We start from the raw sequence: 24894 nt of genomic DNA, 5'->3' as shown, positions 1-24894 counted from the left end.
GGACAGAACGTGGACGTTGACTGCGCAGTGTGAAAGGCAGCCCGCGAACCTCTCGGACTCGCACTGCTCACGGAGACGTTAAGGAAAAGTGCCGTCCCTGTGTGCATGTACCATTATACTAACAGAGAAAGACAATAAAAACCGTAATAGGGCTCTGTATTTCTCACCCACCAATACAGTAAGTTACCTTGCCTTGGTCTATCAGAGGCCTATGCCAAACTTTTGTTTTTTTTTCCTGCACGCTTTTTTGTTCATGGATATGAAAAAAAACATAAACAAGAATATGGCACTCGATGTGAATGGGCTTTTGAAGGGATTTTATTTTTTTGTCTTTGTTCTCTAAAAAGAAATAGTTTTTTTTTTTTGCCAAGGTAATCTGTCGTATTTAATGCTCCACGTAATGCTGCGTTGCCACCAAAGACCTTTTGGGTCTGTTGTGTCTTTTTAAGTTATTTAATTGCAGATCTCTGTTATCCATAGTTTTGATGAATCGTTAGGTGTCAGTGAGCACTGAACACATTTCGCAATACAAATAATAATTAGCTCAGCTCTGCTCAATAATCACTTTAGCAAATGTGCGTTAATAGAAGTAATTAGCTTGGTAAATTGTTGTGCACAGAGTCAATGTGATCTCTGGACCTGCCTGTCTGAAACATGGTGGCTTTCCTGATTCTGTCGGACAGTCACAACATCAATTTAAATTCATATCAAGGTTGAATATATTAGCCCATGTTCGTCTGGCCTGGTGAGTGTGTGACTGTGTGTGACAGATGACAAATAACTGTTCATCTACTGATTGTGCAAATGCATGTATATCCATAATTGATCGTAAATTTAATCCTGCATTCGGTCACCCTCAGAAAATCTTGGGGCGTCATCTTGGCAACGAGCACTTGTCCTGTCTTTTGACCAACCCTGTATTTGTGTGTTTGTGTGCATGTGTGTGTCTGCGTGAGCGCGTCTGCGTGTGAGCGTGCATGTGCGTGCGGGTGTGTCAGTGTGATTTATGGGTGTGTGAGCCAGTGAGGTTGGCGGCAATAATGCAACCGTTTGGAAAAAGCGCCACATATCCTGGTCATCAATATTCTGCAACGGCCTTGCAAAGTAAAATGTGTTGAGCAGTGATTTTCAGCAATCTTGAATAATTGTTTCACAGCTTCGGATGTGTGGGTGGAGGCGTATTGTGGCATTTTGGTATTGAGCCGTGTCTGGACACTCCTAGAGCTCAGTCTCGACAGTCATTGTTAGAAAAGTGGCTGCCGGTAATAGCCATACAGACACTTGTCATTGAATGGGGACGTGAGAAGTGAGCCTAAATGTCTTGAATAAGTTTTCTGAAAAGTATCGTTTTTGTGAACTTCTCTGACAAATTCTTTTGTTTCTGTTGTTTGCAGTCTGAATCACCATGACGACAGAACCGGGTTCTGAGGTAGAGTCGAAGCCAGAGGCGAGCGCTGCACCTGCCGAGCAAGCCCCGCCCCCACAGGCCAGCCAACCGCCTTCCACGGAACACTTTCCCCCGGCCGCCGCCCACAGCACCCCTCTCAGGAAAGAGCAGGTACTGCAGTCACTGACTCACTCACTCACTGGGTCTTTCTCAAATGCAAGGCCAGTGTCCTTCCAAGTGTGCCAGCCTAATTAGTCACGCCCAGTGATTGGATACCCTTTATTAGTCATATCCAGTGATTGGATATTCTGTAGAGTTCACCAAAAAGTATCCAATCACTGGGCGTGACTAATTAGGCTGATACACTTGGAAGGACACTGGCCTTGCATTTGAGAAAGACCCACTGACTCACTCACTCAATGCTACAATGCTACACGGATCCATTGACTTTCACTAGCTTAGCGACATATTCCCTCCTTTAACTTGTCTTAAAGCAAGACAACGCTTAACAAGAAAAATAAGACACTTTACCACCTTTATAAACCCTGGCCATGTTCATCATGTGCAGCCTCACTTCTGTTGCATCTCGCCTCCCTCCTCCTTTCCTTTTCCTCCTTTCCTCCCCCTCCTCTATACTTTATGTGTATGGAGTGATGTTGAGCCTTGAGGCACGAGGATGGAGTACAGAGGAAGCAACTGGAGGATGGATGTTGAGATTCAGACTCTCATTCGCTCACTCCCTCATGCACTCACTCTCTTTCAACCACTCTCTCTCATTTATTCATTTACACAATTGTCATTTCATTCATTCATTCATTCATTCATTCATTCATTCATTCATTCATTCATTCATTCATTCATTCATTCATTCATTCTCTGTACTACATAAGCATTCACTTCAGTATTTATTTACCTATGAACTCATGAACACATTTGTCCCATAGTGGGGGAAAATAGTGTAGTTTTCAATTGCTATTAATTACTCTAGATTTCTGTGTCAAATTACGTGTTAGTCATATTTCCTTCTCAGCTAAATGGGCCAATAGGTTGCCAAGCATTTTCTAATAGGTGATGGACATGCTCCACCATTGCTTGTGCCAACAGTGTTAAGCAGAAACCCTGAGACGAAGAACCATACAAGTCCAAAAAAAAAATTGTAAATGTCCAGAATTGTAAATACCTGGTAACATTTGATTTTTAACATTGACATTAAAAAAATCTAAGAAGCTTTTGTTTTCTAACTTCAAGAAAAATCTAAATAAAAAAAGTAATGTTCAAACTGCAAATTAAAAAAACATAGGCCTATGTTCAGAATTTGAAAATGTGGACTTGTATGGTTCTTCGTCTCAGGGCTTAATGAATATAAACTTTTAAACCAACACAGAGTTTAATTTGTAGACGATTGAACCCTCATTCAATTTTTGCCCTCCATCTTTCTCCATGTATGGAGCCTATTGTAACCTGTGAAGAAATGTATGTTCAGCACAATCTGCCTGCTCTCACTTATAGTATATACTTCAGCAGGAGTCATGCAAGCATCCAAGCATGTCTTCTTCCACTAACCTCATTCCCTGCTCTCTTCCTCGCTCTCTTTCTCTCTCCCTCTCTCCCTCTCTCCCTCTCTCCCTCTCTCTCTCTCTCTCCCTCCTCTCTCTTCCTTCCTCTGGCAACCTCTCCTTTTCTCTCTTTCTGTTTTCTTTTCTCTTCTGCCTCTTTCCCTTCCCCCTTCTGCTACTCTCTCTCCACTCTCTCTCCATCTCCATCTTTGTCTCTCTCTCTCGCTGTCTTCCTCTCTCCCTGTCTGTCTCCCTTTCGTTTTCACTGCCCCCCCCCTTCTGTCTCTCTGTCTCTGTCTCTGTCTCTGTCTCTGTCTCTGTCTCTCTCTCTCTCTCTCTCTCTCTCTCTCTCTCTCTCTCTCTCTCTCCCTCTCTCCCTCCATCTCCTTCTCTCTCCCCCTCCCTCTCTCCCTCCCCCTCTCCCTCCTCCAGAACGGTGGTGAGGTAGGAGGAGGTGGTGGTGGTGGGGGTGCCGTGCCGCAGCAGGGGAAGGGTGAAGGGTACCAGGCGTCGTTGCCAGGGGAGGAGGACCTGCTCTCCCACCGCTCCTCCAGCAGCAAGCTCTCCAGGTCCCCTGGCAAGGCTGCCAAGAGGCCCAAGATCATGCAGTGCAAGGTCGCCCTCCTGGACGGATCCGACTACACCTGCGTGGTGGAGGTGAGGAGAACCATCTTTTAAAAAAAAAAATATTTTACATTTTACATTATTTTTAGGGCCTTTTTCTGCCTTTATTGACAGGACAGTATGAGATGCTGTCAGGAAGCGAGTGGGAGAGAGAGATGGGGGAGAATTGGGAAATTACCCCGCCCGGACTCGAACCGGGGTGCCCATGGGTATGTAAGCCCATATGTGGAGGGCTTAGCGCGTTGCGCCACCGTGCCCCCTGAGGAGGACCATCTTAACTGTTAAGCACATTGAGCTGCGTGTCTAGTATGAATTGTGCTATACAAATGCAGTTAGTAGTAGTAGTAGTAGTAGTAGTAGTAATAGTAGCAGTAGCAGTAGCAGTAGTAGTAGTAGTAGTAGCAGTAGTAGTAGTAGTAGTAGTAGTAGTAGTAGTAGTAGTAGTAGTAGTAGTAGTAGCAGTAGTAGCAGTAGTAGCAGTAGTAGCAGTAGCAGCAGCAGCAGCAGCAGCAGCAGCAGCAGCAGCAGCAGCAGCAGCAGCAGCAGCAGCAGCAGCAGCAGCAGCAGTAGTAGTAGCAGCAGCAGTAGTAGTAGCAGCACAGCAGAGGGCATGGTTCACACTCGTGTGGTGGAGATGAGGAGGAGGGGGGAGAGGGGGAAGATGCAGAGGAAATAGAAGGAAGTAGGCCTTAGAGGGGGAGGAGGGAGATAAGGCGATGGAGGGAAAGGATGAGAAGGGAAGAGATGTCTCCTGCGACACCTGCATGGTGGAGATGATGAGGAGGAGGAGGAGGAGAGGGGAGGAAGGGAAGATGCAGAGGAAATGGGGGAGGAAGGAGGGAAGGGAGAGGGAGGGAACAGTACATAAGAAGGGATGGCTCACACCTGGGGGGTGGGGGGTGGGGGGGAGAGAGAGAGGGATGGAGGGAACGTCAGATGAGAAGATGGCTCCCACATGAGGTGGAGGGGGAAGAGATGAAGAAAGAAAGGGAAGGAGGAGGGAACGGCAAAGGGATGGCTCCTATGATGGAGGTGAGGAGAGGAGGAGGAGAGGGAGACAGATGGGGGAGGGGGGTGTTGGGGCTCAGAAGGGGATGAAGGATAAAGAGGGGAGGGAGGGATGTAGGGGAAAAGACGAAATCAAAGAAAGTGGATCTAACAAGAAGCGTCATTTTGTTTCCTTTCCGGTATCCACTTTATGTCGGGTGAACGCCCCTTTAGGAGACCTTCGGTTAGGAGACCTTCGGAGTCCTGAGGTTGAGAATCAATGAAGTCCCCTTAGCGCTGTAGATGGCGGTAAGCAGCGCACGTCTTGCGCAAACACCTCAAAAAGAAAAGGAGAAGTAGGGGACAGCGCCCCCTTAGGAGACCCAACTTGAGCACACGTTTTTGCATTGAGTGGGCGTGTTTTGCGATATCTTGCTCTGATTCAGTATTTTTGACGAAATGGTATAGATATAAGGAGGAAAGTGGGATATCCTCCGCCCTCCTGCTCTTCATTATCTGGTGTCTCTTGGGAAAGGAGTTCAAAGTAGAAAAGAAAGTTATTTAGGGTTTCGCACTGTTGTGAATTTAGTTATTACAAGTAGTTTGGCACTGCCCTAAATAAAAGTTAAAAAAACAAGGCCGACAGGCGGACAACAGATGCGTCCCTCTATGCCAGTTCCAACCTTTTTCCCCCCCAAAACGCCCCGCTGGCCTCCTCCTAACCTGTCAACGCCCACCCCCCTGTGAGGATGTGCTTTTTGTTTATTGGTCATAGCCTATTGCCCATGGAAACTCCAAATAATGTGGCAGGCAGTGAAATGACGAGACAAAGCTTTATATTTTGCAGTTTAGACTATAATAAGGTCATCATGCTTGGATTTGGAAAAGAAGCATCTAATTTCAAATTTCACATAGATCAAGTGGCTACATTACAAATTACCAGATATTATTAGTACTAGGTTATTTATCAACCTTTAGTAGGCTATCACGCCATTTCAGCGTCATGTGCATGTGGGAAAGAAACTAAACATTGCCAAATAGCCTAATAAATAAATAAAACCGTTTGGGTGAATCATGCGCTATGGGTTCACCCTTTGGATGCATTGTGCGCTTAATTTTCAATGCCAGCTTTTTACCGGCGATAAGGCACAAAGCAGTGAGCTTCAGTGGCAGAGTTTACCAAATTCATACGACTGCAAACCAATTACGAAGCAAAAGACGCGTTATGTCCGGTGCTCTCTCTGAGCGCAAGGGAAAGCACCTGTGGGGTTCACGCGCCCGCCAGCAGAAAAACGACCTCCCTTGCAATATGCCCGAGAACATCAGTAACACAGCGTATGTGAAATGCAAATGGCCCATCTGTCTACTAGTTCGAGAACACTGACTACTCACTGAAACGTAGTGGCAGAATGTTTGCAAACTCACGTTTAGAGGAAGAGCTGTAGCGCTGCTGGTCGTCTGTCAACTTATTACGGCTCCATGTCGTGGAGCATTATGCAATGCTAACGCCCCTCTATCCGAGCACAAACATATGTGTGAAATACTGCCTGCCGACTTCTAAATCGTTCATTTCCATTCTGATGAACCAAAATAGCTGCACAACGCGACACTATCAGCCGAAGTGTAGGCCTATCACAAGACCGTGAACATTAAGTGACACTCACAGTGGTGTTGGTGTGCTGTGGAGAAGGAACGAAGTTGACTACCACTGTCCAAACGCAAAACAATGCCGAAAATTGAATGCACCCCTCAGTTGTCTCACAATGCTATCAGCTTAGCCTTGCCGGTTTGGTTTTGACACGCATTCGCTCCAGGCCAAAATGCCTCTCTGCCTCCGCCTTGTGGACACAGGAGGAACAATTGAAGGAATGCGTTTCAGACAGCGTTTCAGACAAGACAGCGTTTCAGACAAGGAATGCGTTTCAGACGGACGGACGGACGGACGGACGGACGGACGGACGGACGGACAGCGGACGGACAGACCCTCTTATAGAGATGCTGGGACGCATCTAAAAATCTTCCACATCTGAGATGCTCCGATACATTTCCGACTCACAAATACGGAGGGTTGGAGGGAAGGAATGCAGAGAATGGCTACACCTGTGTGATGTTGAGGTGAAGTTAGGTGAGGTGAGGTGTGGTAGAGGGACATTGGGGCACTGAGAGGAGATGTGATGAGGAGAGTGATAAAAGGATAGAAGTGTGAAGACGATTGGCATTTCTTCTGATGTCCAAATGTCAGGTGGAATCTGATGAACAAATGTCAGGGGCTGGTCTGCAGATCTGGTTTCATCTTCACCCTGTTTACTTTTTATTTGCAGAGGCGTCAAAAGTAAACGTGTAAGTAAGTTAATGGTGTAAGTACAACACTAGCATAATTGCATAGCTATTACACCATTTAATCCATTGTACCTAATGAGGTGGATAGACTTTGTTGTTACTGTAAAACTCTAACAAGAACCCATCAGAAATGTGTTTCTTTTTTTACTTTTACTTCTACTCTTGACACCTCTGTTTATTTGTATGACATGACCTGTTATGTCAGCCTGCAATAGTCACTGAATTAGATTGAATAAGAAATGGAGGGCACCAGACACGACAATGGGATGGAGGTGAATTTTTTTTTTTTTTTTAGTTTATTTGATAGGGACAGATACATAACATGTAGGTTGCATAACAACCAAACAGCAAGCATCAAAGCATTTATAGCCAAAAGCTAATTTCCAATGCTCGTCCGTAGAAGGGCTTTTAAAACAATACAATAGCAGCAATAACAATAAAACAAATATTATCATAAGAACGGCCTATACACTCATTCAGTCCAATCATTCATTTTTGAAACTATCAATCATACTTAAAATTGGTGTATGTTCTGCCATCCATCTCATGCATTCACTAAACATCATAGTCACATTTCCTACCAATCCTACATCTGTCCTGTACTTACTGTTATGTATTCTTACACATTATCACCCACACAATACACACACACACGCACACACACACACAAAATCAGCACCCCCCCCACTCACACACACCATATCAATTGCACCCACACATGCACACACACACTCACACACACATGCACGCACCAATTACACCCCCCCAAGAATCTGCAATCTCTACCCAATAAGCCCACTCATACATGACTACATACCTGGTTGTTTTTTAGGAACTCCTTCAGCTGAGTTTTAAACTGCTCATGATTATGAATAGCCTTGATATCAGATGGCAAGCTATTCCATTGATTAGTTCCTTTGATCAGGAATGAATACTGTTATGAGAGGGACGAGGATGAGAGAGGATAAGAAAGGGTGAAGCTGCAGGAAGGAAGGGTTTTTTGCTGGGAAGGACACTATATAGGAGTAGTGTGGTGAGTGGATTGTATGGCCATCTAATAAAGCAGCGGTACCAACCCTTTTCTGATGGGACCCCCTTTTGGACCCAAGATTATTTCAGCGACCAACTCCAATTACATTTCCAAACGCCAGGGTCAAAGACGTCCAAAAAGGAATTGTCATTCAGTGTAACGGATACCTTCTGCTGACTGTAACTGTAAAAAACATGATTTTTAAATAGTTTCAAGTGAATGGATGACTGCCGAGGCTTTCATGAATTCACTGGAAAAAAATAAAATGAAAAGAGTAATGTTTTTTACAGTTACAGTCAGCAGAAGGTATCCGTTACACTGAATGACAATTTCGTTTTGGACGTCTTTGACCCGCCAGCATTTTTTTGTCCCTTAATATTAATCCTTAAAATGAATGTATTATGGAATGGTTGTATTATATAAAAGCTTATATCTCTTTCCGACCCCCTAGGGGTCCCAACCTGCAGTTTGGGAACCACTGTAATAAAACAAGGCTCAGCTTTTGATTATTGGACATTGTGAGTGGCTGTCACATTGGATAAAAGCATCGGCCATATCCCAGGTGCTTTAGTCAGGGGAGAGAAGGGAGAATTGACATCCATGTCCACAGTTGGGTTTGCAATTTCGGTTAGAATTAGATTTTAGGAAAGCACGTACAGAGTACATAAGAGTTTCAGTCCTTTGTATTCACAGCGGGCTCCTAGGTGGGTGACAAAATAAAAGCATTTTGTTACCGTATGGGTCATTACGTTTTATGAAATCCCCACGCACAGCTCGGTGGACATCATTTCTCACAGAAATAGCAAATAGACCACAGAATACCAGGCTACAGGCAGGTTTGTGTGGGAGGTTCCAGCCATTTGTCTCTTGTACCTGTGCACCTGTGCGACGGGTGATATCGCTAACCAGCTCATCTATCTGGCTATCGCTAATTGAAATTCACTGGTGTGGCAAATGGCAGAAACGCTGAAGGTGAAGAAGCTTTCGACTGGTGGGTGGATGTGGATGATGTTACAATTCACTTTTGAAGTTGTTTCGAAGACTTGGAGGTTGTTACTTCCTGTGGGCTACATTAAGGTTCTGCTTACTGGTTGCCTACCTTTTTCTCTCTTACAGAATAATTAAGTGTCATGAAGGTAATCAAGTCTTTTTAGTTTTTGACCAAAGAGGACAATCACAATCAGTAATATTGTTTAAAGTTTTTTTTTAAACAGAAGAGGCATCTTGTCTGCAGTTTTTCGATGCTTTTTATAAGAGTACCATTGTGAGTGAAAACACTGAAAGTGTTTTTCGTTGACATGGCAACCAATCCATTGGGGTCTGAAAACACAAAAATCTGAAGGTTGACATAAAGAGGTGTGAACATGTTTTGCTTTTTAGCCTTTTCGATGGAGATGCAACCAGGTTCGTCTTCAAAACTCCCCAATCTTTTTTCTGGCCTCGATAGCGCACTTGCCGGGTAAACAAAAGACACTTCTGTTAAAATATTTCGTCCAATCTCGCAATTGTTGCAATCTTCATCATATACATGGTCTGTTATTTCCCACCCATAGTCCCCTTAGATGTTAGGGCTGCATAAAAAGAGAACATGTAGAAATGTCTAAGTGCCTCTGAAATCCAGGGAACATTCCGTGTATGTTGGCCCCCTCTACCCACTGCACTTCCTGTCCAGTTCTGTTCTGGCATCCATATGGTGAGGTTGTAAGTAGAGCACCAGCGGTGCTCATCAGACAGACACACGTGTGTATCTGATGCATCTCAGCTGTGTGCCATTTATTTTCCCAGCCATCGTCTCCACAGAGCCTAATTGTCAGCTGCACAGCAAGCTCATCGCAAATGAAAAATATCAAGGACTGGTGTTCTATCCTATGATTTTTACTCATACTTTATCATACTTTAAAACCAGGGTAGTGCTGGCTTTGTGAGACTAACACACAGTGGAAATGGAGAGTAACTGGCTGTCACTCGTATGCATAGTGTCTTCTATTGTACAATATTTACACCACTCAGACACCTGGCTCAGGCAGATCAAGAACTTGTCCTCTACTATGATGCTTTGAGACCAGTCAGTGTACTGCAGGTGTGACTTGACTAATAACACGAGAGAGGGCAGCAGAAATGGAGAGTAGCCGGCTGCCACTCGTACACATACTGTAGTTTGTGTATGTGTGTGTGTGTGCGCGTGTGTTTGTGTGTGTGTGTGTGTGCGTGCGTGCGTGCGTGCGTGCGTGCGTGCGTGCGTGCGTGCGTGCGTGCGTGCGTGCGTGCGTGCGTGCGTTCGTGCGTGCGTGCGTGCGTGTGTCTGTGTGTGTCTGTTTCTGTGTGTGTGTGTGTGTCTCCCCTTATGAACACCTCAGCATCCAGACACACGGTTGTGGAGCCGTGTGACAAGGTGTCACTGTGGGATGATGTGGCTGCCTCACACCACGGCAGACTGGGGTTGTCTGCCAGGGTTCATTCCCCTGTTAGGCTGGGGCCCTCTACACCTAATAGGCAGCTATTATCCCCACACTCCTGCTTTCCTTCTTTGTTGCTCGTCTCTTGTCTGCTCTTGTGTTTGCTCTCCTCGGTTTTTTGTTTTATTTCATCTCGTCTCCTGCTCTCTCTCTCTCTCTCTCTCTCTCTCTCTCTCTCTCTCTCTCTCTCTCTCTCTCTCTCTCTCTTTCTTTCTCTCTCTCTCTCTCTCTTTCTTTCTCTCTCTCTCTCTCTCTCTCTCTCTCTTTCTTTCTTTCTCTCTCTCACTCTCTCTCCCCGTCTTTCTCTTTCTCTCTCTCTCTCTCTCTCTCCGTCTTTCTCTTTCTCTCTCATCATCATCACCATCCTGTGGTGTGAGTGAGAGCCCCACTGGTGTAATGAGAGACACTTCACAAAAGACCCGAGAAGCCCTCTCTATAATAGACCGGAACAATACGCTGTCAAGTCAGGAAAGTCATTTTGCTCTGTTAGGGACCCCCTTTACTTCCAGAGAGACCTCTTCATCAAGTCTGGTATGCTATCACGCTTGATGGGGCTCCTCTTCAGAAAAAAAGCTCTGCTCTGGGGTGCATTTCTGGGAAGCGTAGTTGCTAACTACCCTGTATGTTAGCTACTTGGGTGGTTGCCAATGGGAAATTGCATTGCAACCAACTAAGTTGCTAACTGCTAACAACTATGCTTTCCAGAAATGCACCCCTGCTCTGTTCTGTGTGTGCTGTGATGTGGCTGTCAGTGGCGTTTGTCACTGATGCTAGCCAGCTGCTGCCGCTTCCGCGGCTACAGGCCTTGGGCCCAGGTCCAGGTGGCGATGTTCACACTGATTTCCAAAAGCCAAGAATAGCACATGCCAATGTCCTTCAAGCTAATGTTATCGCTTTCCCCCCCTCCGCCCTCCCCCTCATTGCCATCTGTGTTAGTTGAAGATATGGAAAAGGGGTATGGTGTACCGTATAGGTTGCTTGAATATGATATGGGAATGTGTTTGCATAGTGATTCCGTCAACTTTACCTGTGGGTCAAATAGCTGATTGCTACCTGTGTGAACGATGCAAAGAAACACGATGCCTCAATGTAGGCCTTACTATATCAGCTTTTTAAATGAATAAATCATGATTTGCTCATAGTTTGAAGCTATTTAAACTTTTTTGAAAAGTGCACTGGATACATGATTTTGTGTTTACTTTGTGTGGATGTTTACAAGTGGCTTTAGAAGGGGGACGTGCGGTTTCCGAGAGAAAACTCAGGAGACAAATGCACCATCTTTGTAGAATTTATGAGACTGAGCCTGTCGGTGCCTCTGTTGTTTGTTTATCACCAACATTTCTTCAGAAAGCAAAGAGATTAGACGATTGAGTCTGTGCGCATCAGATCTCTCTCTCTCTTTCTCCGTCGCTCTCTCTGGGGAGGGTGGTTAGCTCTGTGTACCCACTAGAACATCTTCCATCTCACATAGTCTTTGTCTCTTGCCGACAGCACAGCTACAGTCAATATATGAGACGGGCACAAACAGAGTCTTGCCATAGCGTTGAGGACTTTTTTACTTTTAAATTTGTTATTTTTACATTCAATTTATTTCTGTTAAATATGTTTCCTTAGGCTTTGTATCCTGCCAAAAGCGCAGCTAGACTTATGGAAGGAATGGTCGACAGTGAATTGTCAATCTGACAATTTATCTCTTCGTTCTTTGCAGCAAACATTTGTTCATTCTTTTCACTTTCGTAACAGTATATCTCCTATAAATGACACAGCAGTCCCTGCATTCCCCACTTTCTAAAACACAATGGGGTCAAGTACACATTCTTTGCTGTGTAAGAACCCTTTTCCAATGCCACACAGTACCATTTGAGGCAGCAGTTCTGAACAGCACCACATCATGCCGATACAACATTGTGCAGCCCATTGTGCTCATTGTGCTTTCCAATGTGAAAGGAACCCTTCACATACAGTAATGGTTCGACAAAGACTATTCACTTTAGAATAAACCATTCACAGATTCAGAGAAAGAACTATTCAAGCACCTTTGTTTTTTGAGTGCACCATCCACCATACTGTGTCATACAATGTTCATTTTTAAAAAAATTATTACGCTACTGTGTAGGAATCCTGCGAGCTGTGCATATTTACTCAAGTGCCTGCCTGCCTGCCGTGGCCCTGGTTGAGTAGTTCATTGCTGAGTGCTAAAACCCCACATCAGCCGAGAACCAGCAGCAACCAATTAACTTAGTGCTGCTGCCGACGGCGTGGCTTAATCCAGATTAGTGTTTACATCTGATGAGCGATAACGAAGCGATGTGGGAGGGCTTTTTTGGGAGAGTTCCATGCGTGTGCGTGTGCGTGCGTGTGCGTGCGTGCACGTGTGTGTTAAAGCATTAGTGGAATTTGCTACTTTAGTTGAGCATGTGTGTATGAGTGAGTGAGTTTGCAGCTTAGCCTGTGGATCCTCAGGTTCATATGCTGCAGTGCTCATTGAGCAGGCTGTCATGTCAGCAGGGAATTGTTGAGTGGTTGTTTGCTTTTCAGAGGTAATAAGGGTAATGGTGTGTGCACTTTTGTGTGTGTGTGTACTTGGTTGTGCGTGTGCATGTGTGTACTTGGGTGTTAATGTGTGTGTGTGTAGTACTTGGTTGCTTGTGTGCGCATGCACTTGGGTGTGTGTGTGCTTGCAGTCTGTATGCATGTTATCTTGATACCGTGTGTGTGTGTGTGTGCGTGTGCGTGCGTGCGTGCGTGTGCGCGCACATGTGTTTACTTTGCGCCCACGTTTGCGTTTGTGTGTTTGAGAGACAGTTGGTCTGTACAAGTTACACGCATGTACATGTGTGTCTGTGTGTAGTATTGCACTGTATCTCTCACCGCAAATTATAGTGGACACTTGCTACTTCTCATCACCTCAGCAATCTTGTACTTAAAGGTTTCACTAATAAGCAGCCACAGACATAATGCCACTTGTCACACCAACACCAGTAAACAGCAGACATGACGTCAGTGTGGCCACCCTACTGCAGTAAACACATCAGTTTTAAGATATAACCAAGAGAGACTGCAGTATTCCAGGACTATGAAAGGATGAAAGAGCTGTTATGCTTCCGATAATGACCATGACCAAATCTTCCTTCCATTTTGATATGAAAGGGGAGAAATGAGTCAGACTTTTTTCCCCCACTGTGATCATCTATTATGGCAAGCCCATTTTATATCAACAGCTGTCTTTTTCCTAGACCGCAGAGTAGGTCTGTTGTATTGATTTATGCGCATGGGGTGTGTCCCGCTGTCATAGAAAGCCTTTAGTTTTTACCAGTAATGCAAACAAGAAAAAAAAGAGAAAAGAAAAAAACGTGTCGTCTCATCATAGAGCGTGTTATAAAATTAGCCCTTTTAATTAGGTTAGGTGGCTTTTCCGGCTGTTCCCTGTGCCTAGCCCAAGGTCTTTGTTTTGTTATACTATTTCAGGTCTGGGTGGGTGCCATAGTAATCACAGGGCGACATTTCGCTCTGAGAAATCGCTGCCGCGTTTGGGGCCAACGAACGCTGCAAGCATGGCAGAGTATTAATCATGTCGAGGAAAACATGAGGCATGACGCTAGGCAAACATAGCAGAGCCGGGTGTCACTACGCTTGAGGATGGCGGGGTTTTTAAGACGGCAAATACACAGCCTGAAGGTCATGTGTTTGGAACTCTTTTTTTCCCTTGATGATCTCCTATGCCAAAATGTTTCCAAGTAGGCCACCAGTCTTTATTATAGCCCTATTACAAAATGATATGTTAAATTAAATGTACATAATTTACTGCAACATGTATATTTTTAATCTACAAGATATTCTGTAAATGTATTGAAGCACTGTTCCACACTATTATCTATCTTAAGTAACAATATGAGAGTTACAATTTTGAGAAAACAACCTAACAACCAAATCAATTATTTATCCATCGTTGCAGAGACATGATTTTTTCCCTAAAGGAACTGACAACATTGGAGTAACATCTGAAGCAACAGCGAATGATGTCAGAGCTCAGTAAGATGGAGATGAAGACTGAGTAGGAGTAGGTAGAGCTTTGAGGGAGTATGGAGGTGAACGGTTATGTGCGACCGGCCAAGCGCCTGACTCTTCTACAGGGGAGCCGTTATGCGTTGCGGGGCCATTACGGGAGATTTAAGTGGCCCCACAGGCTACCGTTGTTACAGCAGTGCGGATGAATTATCGTCCCACTGCCGTTAAAACCCTGTTCAACCTCTGCTGCTACTGTGCTCTCGCTCAGTTCTGAGGAGGATATGTCACAGGAAGCCATAGATTTACATGTCTTCTTTGCACAAATGGATTTTACATCCTGCTACATTACACGTGGTTAGTGTGATAAGGCAATATGTTATGTTGATCTATAAACTTAAGATAGGCGGGAATATTAACTGAATATATTCCGACAATTTACATATTGTAGTCAGGTATTGTGATGTCCCCGATATGGCTTAAATATGTGTTTTTTTGTGATTTGCTAGTACTGTTTGCAGTATGCATATAGTGTACTGTATATCAATAAACTTACGGTTGGCAGGAATATTAACGTATATGTTGGGTGTCGTAGTCACATATTCTGGAATCTTAAAAAATGGCTTTCAATAGGTGGCGACTGTGATACGGCAGGGTGTGCATCAATAAACTGGAGGCATGATGAATAAAATATTTTTGCTGTGTGCCATGTGGAAATTTACACATGGCAATTACGTATAGTGGTGTTCTAGAAATGGCTTTAAACGTATAGTTACTGTGATTTGACAGCAGCGTACATCAAGAAACCCAAGGGAATATGAAATTTTAGTGTGTATGCTATGGGAATTTACATAGCGTAGTTATTGCATGTTGCGGTGCCTTTGATATGACTCAGAATGGCTATTTGATTGTTATTAGAGACGTAAATATGGTGTATGTATCTGGGTGTAATTGGATTGTGTAAGGCGAGGCGGTACGGTAGCCAGGTAGGAAATGTAGTGCAGTGTTGGTCCCCTGCTGAGCAGGGATGATGAGACATATGAGTGGGTCCCTCCCCATCCCCCCAGCCAGCACCCTGAGTATGCCTCCCCCCAAACACATTTACACATATAGATAAGCACACACGCACGCACGCACGCACACACACACGCACGCACGCATGCACGCATGCACGCACACAGTGTAATATATGTGTGACAACACATAAGCACAAGCGTCTCTCTCTCTCTCTCTCTCTCTCTCTCTCTCTCTCACTCACTCACTCACTCACTCACTCACTCACTCTCTCTCTCTCTCTCTCTCTTTCTCTCTCGCTCTCTCTCACACACAATCTCTCACTCTCACACACACACACACACACCACACACACACACACACACACACACACACACACACACACACACACACACTCTCTCTCTCTCTCACTCACTCGTTCACTCTCTTATGCACGCACACACACAAAGTGTAATATATGTGACAGCACATGAGCACAAGCGTCTCTCTCTTGCTCTCGTGCTCTCTCTCTCTCTCTTACACACACACACACACACTCACACACACGCTCACACACACACACACACACACACACACACACACACACACACACACACACACACACACACACACACACACACACACACACTCACACACACGCTCACACTGAAACGTATGCACCTCCTCCCCTAACCTGACACCCGTATCAGTCTGCTCAGTGTTTATGTACTCAGGCGATGTAATTGTGGATGTGTATATCAGAAAGTCATGTACAGGGTAGCTATATGAGGATCAAATATCTTTAGGCACAAATCGTTGATTGGAATATCATGAATTATTTAAAACTGTGAGATTGCAAGTCTATAAAATGAAAAGACACATACACACATGTGCACACTCATCTGTTCTCTTTACGACACACATGCACGGATCTTGTAGTGGTATTGCACACAAACATACACAGACACACACTGCAGTCCATTTCATGCGTACACACATTACACTGGCTCTATTCTCTCATACGCGCACACTTGTACACACACACACGCACGCACGCACGCACGCACGCACGCACGCACGCACGCACGCACGCACGCACGCACGCACACGCACGCACGCACAAACCCAGACACCTCCTCCCCCAAGCTGTCTGACGCCTGTCAGGCTACATTAGCCTTGGTCTCATTACCGCGCTTCAGCGGCCCGGGGCCGTCCGGGGCTCAGGAGAGTGGCCGGCTCGGAGCTGCCGGCCCCGGGCCATTTTTTGCCTGATCGGACTCATAGCCGACCCCAGGCACATTCAGGTACACGCCTTGTTTGTGAAACGTCAGTCGGGCACAGCCCACTTTCGCCCCAAATCACAGAAGGACAACAACAGAACAACGACAAAGAAGGAGAAGAAAATTGAGCAATCTCTGCTGGAGCAGGTCGCCGTTTGGCTCGTAGCCTACGGACAAAGACGACAAGAACTGCAAAGAAAATGGCTTGCCTTTCAAGAACAGTTTTATTACATGGCAAAGTTGTCGATTCAGAAGCTGTATGGGACGCAGCGCATGTTAAGAAGACAAAGACGTATGAAAATACGAGCAGCTCAACAACTGAGAGTGAACAGAAGGAGACGTGCGAACATGCCCAGTTAATCCCCCCAATCGCGCACAGAAGCATGAGCCCCGGACATAGCGAGACATGAATGTGCAGGTAATTGAATAAGTTACCATGTGAAAGGAGACCAAATCCCGGAGACATATAGCACCTTCATCAGTTGCTATAGAAAATTATGAGCCCCGGACATAGCGACACACCCCCTAGTTGCGGCGTGCCACTTGTCTATTCATTCATGTTATTTCCATCCATTTGACATTAAAGCCCTTGTGTAAATTTCAAACTGTGTTTGGCGATCTGTCTGAAACGTGCGATATAGCCTACCAGACCTTCGGCGATAATAGCGCAAAAGCTAAATAAGCCGACATAAATGTCATGTGTGAGTATTTGTGAGACACTTTTTATTGGTGTCCAGTGGAAAGCATGCCAAATCACGATAATGGCACAAGAGTTGGCGGCTAAAAGCAGAAAAAAGCCGACATGACTTAGCTATGACATCCCAAGTTTAAGTGTAGTTTAAAGCCAAACACCCCAAACTAATGCTTAACCATAATTTGCCCAGAATTTAGCGATAAGTCCCCCATGCAGCCACATTATTACACAGAGGTTGACCCCGCCTCCGAGCCTCGGTGGTGCTTGATGGCCCCGGATGGCCCATCGAATTCGACGGGCCAGGGAAAGCGGCCCTTAGCCCCACAACCTGGCCCGGCGGCCATCTTTAGCACCTAGCCCCCTTTTGATGAGATCACCGTCAGCCCCCTTTTGTCCGGGCCAGCCCGGGGCTGGCCCTGCAATGAGACCAAGGCTATTGAGTACCATCTCTCCCCTGGGAGAGACAGCAAGCCAGGCCTCCTCTCACTACTCCACCTCCTCCTCTCACTACTCCACCTCCTCCTCTCACTACTCCACCTCCTCCTCTCACTACTCCACCTCCTCCTCATCCTTCTGTTTTTCTTCCTTCTACTCCTCCTGCACTGCAGTTACTGCTCCTCCTCTCCTCCTCCTCTTCTCATCCTCCTCTTCTCCTCCTCCTCTTCCTCCTCCTCCTTCTTCTCCACCTCCTCCTCCTCCTCCTCCTCATTTTCTCATCCTCATCTTCCTCCTCCTCCTTCTCTTCCTGCTCCTCCTCCTCCTCCTCCTCCTCTTCTCATCCTCCTCTTCTCCTCCTCTTCTCCTCCTCCTCTTCCTCCTCCTCCTTCTTCTCCACCTCCTTCTCCTCCACCTCCTCCTCCTCCTCCTCATTTTCTCATCCTCATCTTCCTCCTCCTCCTTCTCTTCCTGTTCCTCCTTCTCCTCCACCTCCTCCTCTTTTCCTCTTCTTCTTCCTCCTCCTCCTCCTTGTTCCTCCCTGCATGAGGGTGCTCCATAATTAACATGTAGCCGGCTCCCCCACATCCCCGTTCGGCTCAGAAGGTCTTATCTGCATTAGCTGCCTTGCTGTCCTCCTTCATTCACATTTACGTGCATTTATGAAAATTTGGCCGAAGGAATTGTTCATCTGTATGTGTTTCCCATTTGTTGCTTATAACTTGTTGTTAATAAGGAATTATTATTTCGTTATTCGCCATTTTCCGCTGTCTTTCTCTCTCTCTCTCTCTCTCTCTCTCTCTCTCTCTCTCTCTCTCTCTCTCTCTCTCTCTCTCTCTCTCTCTCTCTCTCTCTCTCTCTCTCCCTCTCTCTCTCTCTCTCTCTCTCTCTCTCTCTCCCTCTCTCTCTCTCTCTCTGTCATAAGAAAGAACTTAAGAGCAGCTGTGGGATAAAAAAGATAGGCTGTCAAGACAATCTAAAAGGAAACAGCTCATAAAGTTCCAAGAACTGTTCATTTGTGTCAATCTCCTAAAGCAAACCCAATATAATTTTAGGTTTTCAGCTGTCAGACTGTGTGCCTACCGCCATGCATGCTTCTATTGTCTTTGCTAATGGAAACTAGGCATTCCAGTTGAGCTGCAGGTGGTAATGATAGAGGACTGGGTTGTTAAAGTGACACCATTTTAATCGATGGGGCTTTTTGTGGCTGACTATCGTAGTATGTTTGACCTTGTGCGACCAGAAGTGGGCTGGGCGCGTCTGTTGTGCTGCATGGCAACCAATTAATTTTCAAAGCAAACCCAATACATTTCTATGCAGATAGTAGGTCATCCCGTCAACATTCACATGGAAACATTCTGTAGAACTGTGAGCAGCCAATACTACTGCTAACATTGCAGTTAATTCTGGAAGTAGTGCTGGTGTCATAGCAGCTGATGTGTCTGATGTTGTGAATTGTGTAAAGCAAACAATTTCTTACAGAAATCCAAAATAATTTTGGGCTTTACCCTGTCAGCTCAGTCTGTTACTGTTCAATTACTGTCAAGATAGGCTTTAAAACACCTAATTGTAAGTACACCACTACTTGCTTCTACTGCGTGTGTTGTGATGGTGGGACTCTGGGTACAACATGGTGCGGTTCTGGAAGCCAGGACTTGACTAGGCTGGGCTAAACTTAACTAGACTAGACTGTGCTGAGCTGGGCTGGCATGGATGAGTCTGGTGTTGGAAAATTAGGAACATGTTGGTGGTGATACTTGGATGGTGGTGAAGCTAGGAACATGTTAATAGGTAATGGTGATGCTGGTGGTAGTTATCAAGGTACTGCCTGTTAAATGGATGGTGTTAGAACGTGTTGGGCTTGTATTAGTGATGTTGGGAGTTCTGGTGTGGTTCTGGAAGCCAGAACTGGGCTGGGCTGGGCTGGGCTGGGCGTGGCGTGGCGTGGCGTGGCGTGGCGTGGCGTGGCGTGGCGTGGCGTGGCGTGGCCTGGCTGGTACTGATGTGTAGGGAAATGCTGTTCCCGGAAGGCAATATAGTATGGGGAGTAATGAATGGGCCGTGGTCAGGAGAGAGGACGCGCTGATGGGCTTTAATCTCCTCAGCCAGACACTTTAATGAGATGAAGGTTCAGAAAGGCGGGATAAGCTGCCAAATGACTTTCGCTTTGGACTTCACTCCGTTTATGATATCCTACAACCTACAGTTTTTTTTTCTACTCTGTGTACTTCGCTGCCCTTAACGTTACATTAATTTTTTTATTCAATTATTTAGAAATGGCATGCTATGTTGTGCTATACTATGCAGTTTGTACAGTATGTATAGTATGTGTGCCACTGTATATCCTTTATGGTATTGTCTGCTTCCCAATACAATAGCTTTTAACCCATCGTATGCTATACTACAAATTATGTTGTGCAGTATACATTTAGTGTATCATTTAATTTTCTTCATTGCAGAAACGGGACAAAGGTCATGTGCTATTGGACAAAGTATGTGAGCAGCTCAACCTTCTAGAGAAGGACTACTTCGGCATCACATTCCGCGACATCGAAAATCAAAAGGTAAAATCTCTTTTTTGCACTGACTGTAACCAAAAGTGTTACTGAAGTGAAATGTGCAAATGTTTTGGTCCAAAACATTTGCAAATTTCACTTCAGTAACACTTTTCCCCCCTAATAGCCAATGAAAGTTCATCTGCAGTTCATCTGCAGTGTGCATCTGCAGTATGCGAGTTCCCTTGGCATGCTTTAAAATCTCTTTACTATATATTGGAACAAGGAATGTTTTTTCAAAAGTCTTCAAAAGACAACTCGAGACTTTCTTTCATGTCCTTCACAGAACTGGGTGGATCCTGCCAAAGACATGAAGAAACAGGTTCGAGGTGAGAAAAACAGCAACTGAACAAAGACATCATGCCTTGCCTTTTATCATGGGCATTTGTTATTGATTTTCCACTGCCCACAGTCACACGGTTGTCTGTACTATTCTTCACTTTATTTATCCCATCTAGCGTTGCCACAAGTGTACCGTACCCAGTTAAAGCCTTTGAAAACTCAAGATGCCTTGTGTAGCTCGTAAAGGTGTTTCAAGGCTCCCAAGGCTGCACTCATGATGGGAGTCAGTCAAGTCTGCAGAACGAGGATAAATGGAAGATCTTCCCTGTGTGACATCTGTCCTTGAAGGCCAGATTCTGAGAGATGTGAAAAAAAGTTAAAAAAAATAAAAAAAATCTTTGTGTCTGTCTCTTAGGAGTCCCTTGGAATTTCTCTTTTAATGTGAAGTTCTACCCACCAGACCCTGCCCAGCTCTCCGAGGACATCACAAGGTCAGTTCACAGCCACTGTTTGGCTGCTTCATCAGGATGAGCTACCAATAGGCTGTTGATGTGTAGTAGCTCCAACAAAAAACCCTAAGCCTAACCCTTAAGGAAACTACTGTAGCACTTTATAATGGCTTTGGTAGCTCAACTAGACAGGTAGCATAAATCGACTGAACACCAGTGTGAAGGTCTCCTTTTACAAAAAAGCCCCAGAGTGTAGCTCAGCTCGGTGGCTAGCTCATATCGACACTACAGCAGTGTCAAGGTCTCTCCTGAAAGCAGCAGAGTGGCACCGCAGTGCTCGTGTAGTCCTAAAAGCCTCATGCACTCTCCACATTCCTCACACCTCTCGCCTGAGAGAACCAGATTTGAGGCCAGTCAGACCAGTCAGTCAGAGGGGGAAAGCCACTTAGTCTTCTCCTGACCTCCAAGGGAACCCGCGTAGCCTCTCTGTCTGCTTCTCTGATCCCTCCTCACTCCCGTTGGTTTGGCTCTTTCTCGTGTCCATTTTATCTTTCAATAGTCTTATGGTGAATTTCTCGCTTCCTTTCAGCCCATCCTTCCAAGCCTTCCTCTCAGTGACTGGTTCCTCTCTACTTCTGTCCTTCTTTCTCCCTATCTGATCTATCCCAATCTCTGTCTCGCAGTCTGTCAGGTCTTCCTGTCTTCCCTCGTCCTCGCTTTATACTTAAACATCTTTATGAAAGTGTGCTAACAACATGTGGAACCTATTTAATACATATCCTTGTGCGTCTTGCCTCAATAGGTTTATCTTAGGGATGAACTTGTGTCCTGGACTCGGCATTAAGATACAGCTGGCTCTGATAGGGGTTTCATGTTTTTAATACAGTGTACTTGTCTGAAGAGTTTAGTTGTGAGCAACTGGAGTTTGAAGACGATTTGTCTGGACCACTGTCAGACTCCCTCAATTCACAAGTCTGATAGTGGATCAGACAAAATGTCATCACGCTACAAGAAAGAAGTCCAGTCGCCAACAACAAAACTCTCTTGACAACCGGGTATATAACTGTACTCTTTTGACTAAGATGACATGGAATAAGAGTCTTCGACATAGTGTATACTTTTTGTTTGTCTTTTTCTATAGGTGCTGTCTCTGTTTACAGATATGGGATGACCTGGTGTCCAGTACATTGTATCTTTTTTGTTCTTTTTCTACCCATGTTTACAGCAATGGGTGACCAGGGGTGCGTTTCTCAATAGTATCGTTGCTAATTAAGTTAACAACTTACTTAGTTGCAATGCATTTTCCCATTGGCAACTTACTAAGTTGCTAACTGGGTGGTAATGGCACTGTTAATGAATGGGGTCCTGGTGTCCAGCATATTGTATTCGTTAATACTTACCCCTGCTGTCTTTCTCTTGATAGGTACTATCTGTGTTTACAGCTGTGGAAAAACCTAGTGTCTACGTATATGATATATCCTCGTTTGTCTTCCTGTGTAGGTACTATCTGTGTTTACAGCTGAGGGATGACCTGGTGTCGGGCCGGCTGCCGTGCTCCTTTGCCACCCACACGGTGCTGGGCTCCTACACCGTTCAATCAGAGCTCGGGGATTTCGACCCGGACGAGTACGGCAGCGACTACGTGAGCGAGTTCCGCTTTGCGCCGAACCAGACCAAGGAGATGGAGGAGAAGGTCATGGATCTTCACAAGAACTATAAGTATGTGGTGACTTGGGGGGGAGACATGGCTTAATGGGCTAGTGCGCCATACTTTTATGCCAGGGACCCAGGTTCTAGTTCGACCTGAGGTCATTTCCCAATCTTTCCCCCTCTCATCTCATCTGTCCTCACTCATTTCCTGTCTCTCTCACCGTCCACAAAACCCTACCGCGCCACACTGCACAAGACCAGAAAGCTGCTGCTGCTGCTGCTGCTGCTGCTGCCTCTGCTTGTTTGTCTTGTGTGAGCTACTGAATGTTATAATCACGGCTGCCAGTGTTTGTTTTTCATAAGAACTTATTAAGGAGGCATTTACCTCAGAAACCTCAGTGTCTGTTCTCCATCACGTTGCATTGGTCCAGACGATGTGGTCTTTTCAGCGCTGGGGGAAAAAAAGGGGCTTAGGAGTGGGGAGCTTTGATATAATATTATAGAGTAGCTTTACCATAAATGGGCAAGTGAGTGCATATTTTGGGGAGCCAGCTTTGAATCTGGCATGTGGTTACTTCACAGCCTTGCACCAACATTGCTTTCCCCCTGCTCTCCCCGCTAACCTCATCAATTGTCTCATTTGAAATAAAGGGCATACAATGTCAAAAAAGATTATATTGTTCAAAACCAGAGTAGCTAAACATGGCAGCATGTTGTGCAGTGTGTAAGCAGCATGTTGCAGTGCGCTCACATGGCCGATGGGTGAAATGCAGTAAAGTTGATTTTCGTTGTGTGCTGTAATGTGATCACAATGTCATGTGATCATTCAGTAATGACCAGGGCAACATTCACCAGAGCAGCCAAACATAGCTTTGTATCAGATAATCATCTGCCAAAAGCCTTTTCTGCCTCCCGTCTGGATAGCTGTGCATGGTCCATCTCAGCGAATTTTAAACCATAGGAGATTTGATTTTGTTCAGGCAGGTCAGTCAGTGCTTCGGACTGCCAGGCTGGCTCCAACTCTCACTGCTTAATGCCCCAAAGGGGAGAGGCTTGCATGGATGACTTGCAATTTTCTATGGCTTTTTTCTTTTTTTTTTTTTTTTAAAGGACAGCCTCCTGCCTAGCATACCCTATCCTCATGAAATTCTCATTTTACCCGTTTTATCCAAACTGCTGTGTTCTTTTGTATGCATTGTTTTGTCACCGTTTTGTGTTCATGATTGCTCACTTAACTGCTGTTTTTCTGAATGGTGAAATTATAGCCATTCATTTCATGGTCTTTTTGCTTGGTGTGGTGTAAGGCTTTTGAGCTTTTTTTCCCAAGGTGCTCGTCACAGAATGAAATTTGTTGTCGATGGTGAACTTACGCCATTTGTATTTTAATCATATTATTTTGTAACGTCTTCGCTGCAGGGGGATGACACCAGCTGATGCTGAAATGCACTTCTTAGAGAATGTGAAAAAGCTCTCAATGTACGGAGTGGATCTTCACCATGCCAAGGTAAGTGCACTTTTCAAGACCTCCAGATGCATCCTACATATGTACTGTAGGGTTCTTTCAATGTGCATTAATGTGAACTATCTTTCTAGCAGTCTCACTAGCAGACTAGATTGCATGACAGCGTTGTGTGACCCCCTTGTTTGTTGATCCATGAAGTACGAGCAGCCATATTGGTCTTTGGAAAGTGGAAGGTGGCAGGTTGAAATAACAAAAGCATATTGTGGACCCTACTGTGTATAGATATTGTATGAATGTCCTTAGAGAGAAGGAACCTTCAAGATGATGCCTGTCCACCCTTACAGTGGCAGCGGTTCGGATTAATATAAGGGCTCTCAATTTTAATTCTTAAGTGGTCCACTGACCAATGGCTAATTTATGTTTTATGTTCAGTGTTTGTTTACTGTCTTTTGTTTCATGTTTTTTTTTTTAATTCCAAGTCGATTGCTTGTGTTGTCGGTTGCAATGTCAGCTGTGTTTGCACAGTTCATCACTGTCGTCTAACCGCCAGGAGGCATTTTAGGGGTTGGCCCCCACCGAATGTAATTACACTCTACGTCACAGTCAAAGAGAGCCACTGGCCTACATCCACAACATAGATTTATGCTGGACTTGGACAAATAGCACTGGGCCAGCCACTGGAAGCACTGGGCATAGCCAAAACATCAAT

The 24894-nt window shown here is 45.2% G+C and overlaps 1 protein-coding gene across 1 annotated transcript in view; it reads left to right on the top strand.

The window, feature by feature from the left end:
* Positions 1 to 24894, top strand: part of epb41l3a (erythrocyte membrane protein band 4.1-like 3a) — a 95116-nt gene that overhangs the window by 41721 nt on the left and 28501 nt on the right. Inside the window, exons 2-8 of the mRNA XM_063206746.1 lie at positions 1395 to 1558; positions 3376 to 3600; positions 20247 to 20351; positions 20629 to 20671; positions 21040 to 21115; positions 22574 to 22792; positions 24140 to 24227. Of these exons, the coding sequence (XP_063062816.1) occupies positions 1406 to 1558; positions 3376 to 3600; positions 20247 to 20351; positions 20629 to 20671; positions 21040 to 21115; positions 22574 to 22792; positions 24140 to 24227 (909 nt within the window). The 5' untranslated portion in view covers positions 1395 to 1405. The remainder of the gene's footprint in view (positions 1 to 1394; positions 1559 to 3375; positions 3601 to 20246; positions 20352 to 20628; positions 20672 to 21039; positions 21116 to 22573; positions 22793 to 24139; positions 24228 to 24894) is intronic.

Source organism: Engraulis encrasicolus, chromosome 9 (assembly GCF_034702125.1).
Source record: "Engraulis encrasicolus isolate BLACKSEA-1 chromosome 9, IST_EnEncr_1.0, whole genome shotgun sequence".
In the NCBI taxonomy this organism is placed as follows: domain Eukaryota; kingdom Metazoa; phylum Chordata; class Actinopteri; order Clupeiformes; family Engraulidae; genus Engraulis; species Engraulis encrasicolus.
Note: the sequence above shows the minus strand (reverse complement) of the source record. Positions and strands in the feature narration are given on the sequence as shown.